The sequence below is a fragment of the Corvus brachyrhynchos genome, unplaced genomic scaffold (assembly GCF_000691975.1).
Source record: "Corvus brachyrhynchos isolate BGI_N302 unplaced genomic scaffold, ASM69197v1 scaffold103, whole genome shotgun sequence".
NCBI classification, from domain to species: domain Eukaryota; kingdom Metazoa; phylum Chordata; class Aves; order Passeriformes; family Corvidae; genus Corvus; species Corvus brachyrhynchos.
In genome coordinates this window covers 5714491-5721287 of record NW_008237436.1, presented here as the reverse complement: position 1 = coordinate 5721287, position 6797 = coordinate 5714491, and the positions used below count along the sequence as shown (strand labels likewise).

Sequence of the window (6797 nt, the reverse complement as noted above, 5' to 3'; positions counted from 1 at the left end):
GGCACAATTAAATAAATACACATACACACATAAAATTTTGTGTTAATCACTTCTATTTTACAACAAAACATGCAGGATCAGGCAGTATTTGTTAGATTTAGATGAAGATCTCATGTTTTGCAACTAATTTTGGGTAAGATACAGTGTACAATAAATAAAAGGTCATTCAAACAGTGATCTAGTAAGTATAAATTCTCATGCTGTGCATCACTTGGAAATACACTTACACATCTTTTGTAGCATAATATGGTTGGTCCATTTTAAATCCACTTTGTATTAATTTGTAGAAATTTGTGTCAACCTGAATACCAGGGTAAGGATTTACACCTGTGGAAATTGTTGGAGAATATATGTTAATTCAGAAGCTGCCAAAATGAAACACCGCTCTTTTGTCCCATTGCAAACGTACCCAAAGAGAATATTTCCCATAGCAGTATTCCATAAGACCAGACATCACTCTTCATGGTGTATGTCCTCTCGAATATGCTTTCGGGAGCCATCCACTTGACTGGCAATCGAGCCTGTGCAGACAGAGGGAAGGAGGCCAGGTCATGCTGTGACAAAGGCTTTCTAGGTGACTCACTGTGCTTCTCACTGCCAGCATGATCGATTCATGTTTGCTGTGTGAAAAGCTGTGTCTCTGTCACCAGTCCTTGGACATTCCCATTACAGGGAGAAATAGACACTTCTAAAGAACCAATTTGTCTCATCCATTTCAGATCACTATTGAAGGGAGAGATGAGCTCAGTCCTGGAAGAGCCATCTTCCTTCCTCTGGCTTCCAGCACAGAGAGGCCCAGATGGAGATGTCCACACTGTACTTCTTCACAAAGCCAGAGAATCTGGCACACCCCCACACATATGCTGTTGTCCTACACTGTTACGGCCCACAACAGCAAACAACTCCCAGTGCTTCCATCGATGGATTTCAGTGTGCTTTAGAAAGAGCATGAGTACCACCTCATTTACACTGCCAGCTTGATTAGTTTAATTACAAGCTAAGAATTTGCATTTGCCAAGGGCAGAAAAAAGTGAGATTTCTGCATTGCCTGTACAGATACGCACAAAGCTAACAAGGAATTAAAAAATTTAAAACTTTTTTTTCTTAGTTCCTTGTAATTCTTACAATGGTATGAAAACCAGAGAGCACTCATGAACTTACATTGCCCCTGACGATGTAGTCGGAGTCATTCATTACATCTCTGGCAAGGCCAAAGTCACATATTTTCACCACTCTTCCATGGGTCACCAGTATGTTTCGGGCAGCGAGGTCTCTGTGAATGCACTTAGAAGGAAAGGAAGGGTTAACACTCTGCAGCATTTGGTATCAGAGGTGGACAATTCCCTGCTCTCCAAACTGGCATCTCCTTCCACTTAAATAATTTGGTGAATGGCCAAGCTGGACACTCCCTGGTTGCTGGTGGCAAGGAGACAGGGCCAGAGCAGGCACAAGTGTGCTGTGCAGTTGCTTCTTACTCAGGGTGTTGCCTAAAACTGCAACTCAGTCTTTGCTGTTAAGCCAGGTAGGTAGTTCAAGCCTGGAGGTATAGTTCAAGCTTGCCACTGAGTGGCTCTGTTCTTCAACCTGCTTTTTATAAACTGACCTATTTTTAGCATCTTTTCTATCTGAAAAATTTGCTACCCTTCACCATACCGATTTGGACTCAAGAAATTCCATTCCTTTGGCAACTTGATAAGAGAAGCACAGAAGGTCTTCAAAAGTGAGCACATTAAAATCCTCTTCTTCATCCACCTGTGTTCTTGCATCTTTAATTTTATCTGTAAAAAATAATCAAATGTATGAGTTTTCCATGGACTTCCTCACTCTCTGATTAACTCCACTGAGTGTTGTAAGAATTTTAACATGCTCCTACCAAGAGCAACATCACAAAGAGCATCCATCTTTTTTATCCTTCACTCAGACACAAAATAAAGGAGAGTGTTTTCATATTCATATACTATGTATAGCACCAGCAGAAACATAAGCCTCTGGCCTTAAGTGTAGTCGAATCCTTCTTAAGAAAAATTCCTACCAGGATTGAAGAGAGACATATGATAGAAAGAGGCCTCTTTTGTCACAGAATCTAGTCTAGTTAGATCAATAATACAATAAATACAATAATAACAGAATTATTGAAGATATAATCAATTAATCTCTTACCTTCCTCAGAAAGCACCACAGTTCCATTTGCTCCAGGTGTCACATTTACGTTTTGACTTCTTTGCATGATTTCAAATTCATCCTCTCTGCTTAGAGTTGTGTTCACACCATACTTCAGGTGAGTCCCAACCCTGGAGCGGGCAATACATTTTCAAAGGTTTCACACAATGTATCACATGATCTTCTACACATAGACTCTTTTGCAGTGAAAAACATGAACAGTTACTACTACTAAAAATCTGAACACAGACATGATTCTTCTCAAAACTGGAAAGAGAAACAAGAGATTGTTTGTCTTCTGCAGTCTCCATAAGGAGAATCAAATCTCAGTTCCTCCCAAGGCATTGCTTATTAAAGTATGTGAAGGCATATTCTCAAGAATTCAATAATTTCACCAGTGTGCAGCACAGATGAGAATGCAGTTTTAAAAGCAGCAGCAGTTTTTAAAAGTATCAAACTGTTACTAAATGCTTTACCTAGAGTTTTGGTCCTGATGGATATTGTAGTAAAAGCTGAAGTTTTGTTGTTTAAAAATATCTGTCAGTGTCCAGTGAAACTTTTCTCTCTTGCTCCTTAAGTAGTTCAGAAGGTCACCATAGCAACAGTATTCAAATATCAAGTAGATTGGTCCTGAAATAGTTGGAAATGTAAATGCTTGCTGCTATTTATAGCACTCTCTCCGTTAAAGCCCTAATTCTGCTTCATTTTCCCTCAGGATTAATCTGTATTAAGACATCCCAAGCATCTTCCATTCCCAGGTAAATAAGCTGTACCCATGGGCAGGTAATGAGAATTTTTTTACTGACTATAATGTCCCTTGGAAAGTCTGTATAGCTTCTTCCTTGTGGTGCATCTCTCAAACTGCACTGAAAATCCCTATAGAAACAGAGGAATCCTTCCCCATTCCAATGGCAATGGGGAGGACAGTATAGGCTATAAAGATGCCCCTGTTAATTATCTGGATGGTGTGAATTTGTATCCTTTGACCTACATCCTTCTGTTTATCTGTGCTTCCTTCATGCTCTGGAAATATCCTTTTTTTTCTCCCCAAGAAGACCACCTGAAACCCAAGAGTAATTGCTGAGAGGACCTATATGAGGGATATACACCTTGTAAGGGGAGGTATCTGAGTAGAGCACTGGTCAGGCCACTTTCTCAAGAAAGGGAAAATACATCCAATTCCTGACTCGGGCAGGCTTGGATAAAAGCCATGACCAGCCAGCAGGAGCTCAGAGTGGTCACACATCACCCTGCAAAGCCTCACGCTGGCACCACCACTTCTGGCCCAGAAAGGCCGACTATGAATCTGTGGACATTTCTGTCAGAAGCTCACTGTCAAGCAAGGTAGGGCAGGCTGGAAAAAGCTGTATTTTGTAAATATTCTACTCTTTACTTGTCTCATTTCTTTTTTTCTGCGTCTCTCCTGCCCCTGTGAGTTTTCAGTTTCTTTTGTTTCCTGTCTAAATTTTAGCTATTTTTATCCATTCATTCTACAACTTCACTGTTTGGTGAGCCACATGAATAAAAAAAATAAAATTACATTTTCCTAAGTGAACATAATCATGCATATACAAAAGTCCTTGACACCAGATAAGTTTTTCCTTTTCACTTAATAAACCGGCTCATACCAGTGCCATCACCCCTGTAACAGGAAATCCTCTTCTATAGAAGGACTGTTGTATCACTTCCTGCCAGTACAGTCAGAAAGGACCCTTTTCTGTACACATGCATTCCCTTGTATTTGCTTTCAGTTCATCTTCATCTTATTTTGGGCCAACACAGAACAGCAAAATTGGTCCTCATTATTCTGGAGGTTTTAATTGGTACCTTTCCACAATTTCAAGTTACCTGACACAGTACAAGCTCCTAGTAGGTTCACAATATTTTCATGGCTTCCAATGTGAGTCATCATTTTCAGCTCAGACATTAGAGCATCTTTTTCTGAAGCATCAGGTTTTTCTGTAAAAGTAGTAACATAGATTTGGAAATCTCCAGCAAAGAAATGAAAATTTAAATGGTTGTGATGCTTTGTCACACGCAAATCTTCATTTCAAATTCATTGGCCTGACAGTACATTTGGGAACATCCTAAAAAAACCTTTCCAAAGTATAAAATGATTCAGTCAAAGGTGGAAACTAATTTTTTGAGTGAGTGTGGATCATTTGAAAGCCTGGGAAAGCAGTCATTAAATGTCAACATTTGTCATTCTTGGGCTGGCAAGGGATGACAGCAATATATTAAAGTGTTCCCAAGCACAGAAAAAATGGCAGTCAGGCCTGTTGCAGAGAAGTGTTAAGAGAAAAAAATGGCAGCCATATGGCATACAACCAGTTGCAACCCAATAGCTGAGATGGCCACCCTGTGTTTCAGTAATAGCTTTAGTCTTGTTTTTCAGCAAGCATTTAGTGCTCATGGTTTCAGTGAATTGGGCACGTGAACCAAAATGATCAAGTTGAGCTACCACAGAGGAGTGGACCAAATAAGCATAAAACTGATGCATATGTGCAAGTGAGGGGTGAAAACCTGAACAGCAGTGCTGGCAGGAAGGGGCTGTGTGGGCACACAGGTGGGCAGGGTGCTGGTATCAGTGTGAAACTCATTCCGATATGTATCGAAAGGCAGGTGAGGTGGATACAGGTCTCTTTTCCCGAGTAACAAGTCAAAGGATGAGAGGAAACAACTTCAGTTTGTGCCAGGGGAGGATTAGGTTAGATATTCAGAAAAATGTCTTCACTGAAAGGGTTGTCAAGCACTGGAACAGGCTGCCCAGGGAAGTGGCTGAGTCACCATCCCCAAATGTATTTAAAAGACGTAGATGTGTCACTGAAAGACATGGTTTAGTGGTGGACGTGACAGTGATGGTTCACAGCTGGACTCAGTGACCCTAGAGGTCTTTTTCAGTGTAAACTACTCCAACACTCTGTGGACAGGGCTGTGGTTAGCTGGGACACAGTGAGGCAGCCCTCCTCTCCTTGCTGCCAATGAGGCTTGCTCCTTGGCACTGCTTATATGAGGAGTCAAGACATCTTGGACACAGGCCAGACCATAGCAGAAAGGAGTGTTCAAGGTTTAGTAGCCTTATTCATAAGGACGGATGGAAAGAAATTGTTTTGTGTCATCATCAAGAAAAAAGACCACAGGAAATTTTGCTGGAAGTTTTGGAAACAAGCTAGCTCAGACACAGCAGGCAAAGGGCATGCCACAGCTGGACAGCTCTACAAGAAAAAAGGACCTTACACCAAAGGTCATAGTCACCAATACATCCAGTAGGCTAACCTGCACTGGGGATTTGCATTTCTCCTCTTTAGAGGCTCCATACTTCCCCACACAATGCAGACCTTCTGTAGTGTGTAGGACAAAATACAAAGTGCTGTGGGATGAAGGCACTTCAGCAATACCTTTCCAAACTGAAACAGGGTTTTGAAAGCACTCTGAAATGACTTTGAAGCCAAGCATTTGTGAGGGGTAACTGCAGGAAGTTTGTATATAAGGGGAATTTCCAATGCCTCTTCTGCTTTGGAGGTACTAGAATACATCACTGCTTGTGGAAGTCACCAGAGTTTATCATACCTTTTAGCATTTTGACTGCGACCTGGACTGAATCTCCTGCATTGTTAATTCCATAAGCTGTTGCATTCACCACTTTCCCGAAGGCCCCAGAACCAAGGACCTGTCCTACAAGACAGAAAATTCCAATATTATTTGCTGCTGGTACAGCACAGACTACTGCTCCAGTATTGGGATTTACCTTATGGATTGCTCACCAAATTCCAGATTTTCCCTGGGAAATTCCCATTTTACATCATACTCGAATTCTCTGAAGTCAATGTAGATGTATTCATTATCTGATGGCCCTATCATCTGTATCATTCGCCACTGGCTTTCATATTTGAATTGCTTTGGAAGAAAAAAAACACACAATAAATAAGTGTTAGAGAAGAAACAACCTGAAAGGAACAAAAGAAGGATGGTCAGGTATTTATGTTTGCTTTTACCTTTTTGTATTTAAGAAAAATGAATACAAACACGAAAGGGATCAAGAGGAGAAAAAATCCAACAGAGACATAGAACGCAGCATTGTCCAGGGGGGAAGAAACAGCTCCTGCAACTTTAAAAGACACATATTACTACCCACTGAAACAGAGCTTGTGTGTACAGCTGAAAATGCAAGGAGAACCCACAGCCAGTTCTGGCAGTTTGCAGCCTTCTCACACCCAAGCCTCCTCTGCATGGGCAGTGAGATGCAGCCATATGCAAAGCACGATGGGCAGGAGGCATTCAGTTCTGGGTAATTCTGACATCTGTTTTCATTTCAAAAAAAAAAGAGCTACATTAATAAATCTAAGTGCATGGGGGTCTTGGTGTGATCCTTGGATTGAACATTGTGAGCATAAACAGGAATAAGGTATTGGTTGGTAGGTGAGGGTGCAAACATGAGATCTACCCTCATATTTTGGTTGTTTCTAAAAGCATAAGTATTATGATTACTTTCTATTGCAATTTCAACATGAATGCTCAAACCCTGACAGTGGTCACGGCTTCTGTCAGCTGTAGTCAAAAGCACCGAACTGCTTGTTCATGCATGACAAAGGAAATCCCTGTACTGCAAATACCTGGGTGCTTGAAAACGATTCCTG

The 6797-nt window shown here is 41.1% G+C and overlaps 1 protein-coding gene across 2 annotated transcripts in view; it reads right to left on the bottom strand.

The window, feature by feature from the left end:
• The window catches only part of FLT3 (fms related tyrosine kinase 3), a 41825-nt gene that overhangs the window by 3202 nt on the left and 31826 nt on the right, over nt 1-6797 (bottom strand). For both annotated transcript variants that reach the window (XM_017731379.1, XM_017731378.1), the window contains exons 13-22: nt 6156-6268; nt 5925-6057; nt 5731-5835; nt 4009-4119; nt 2637-2790; nt 2161-2291; nt 1654-1778; nt 1162-1284; nt 410-521; nt 228-327 (exon numbers count right to left, since the gene is read on the bottom strand). In XM_017731379.1, coding sequence (XP_017586868.1) covers nt 228-327; nt 410-521; nt 1162-1284; nt 1654-1778; nt 2161-2291; nt 2637-2790; nt 4009-4119; nt 5731-5835; nt 5925-6057; nt 6156-6268 — 1207 coding nt within the window. The remainder of the gene's footprint in view (nt 1-227; nt 328-409; nt 522-1161; nt 1285-1653; nt 1779-2160; nt 2292-2636; nt 2791-4008; nt 4120-5730; nt 5836-5924; nt 6058-6155; nt 6269-6797) is intronic.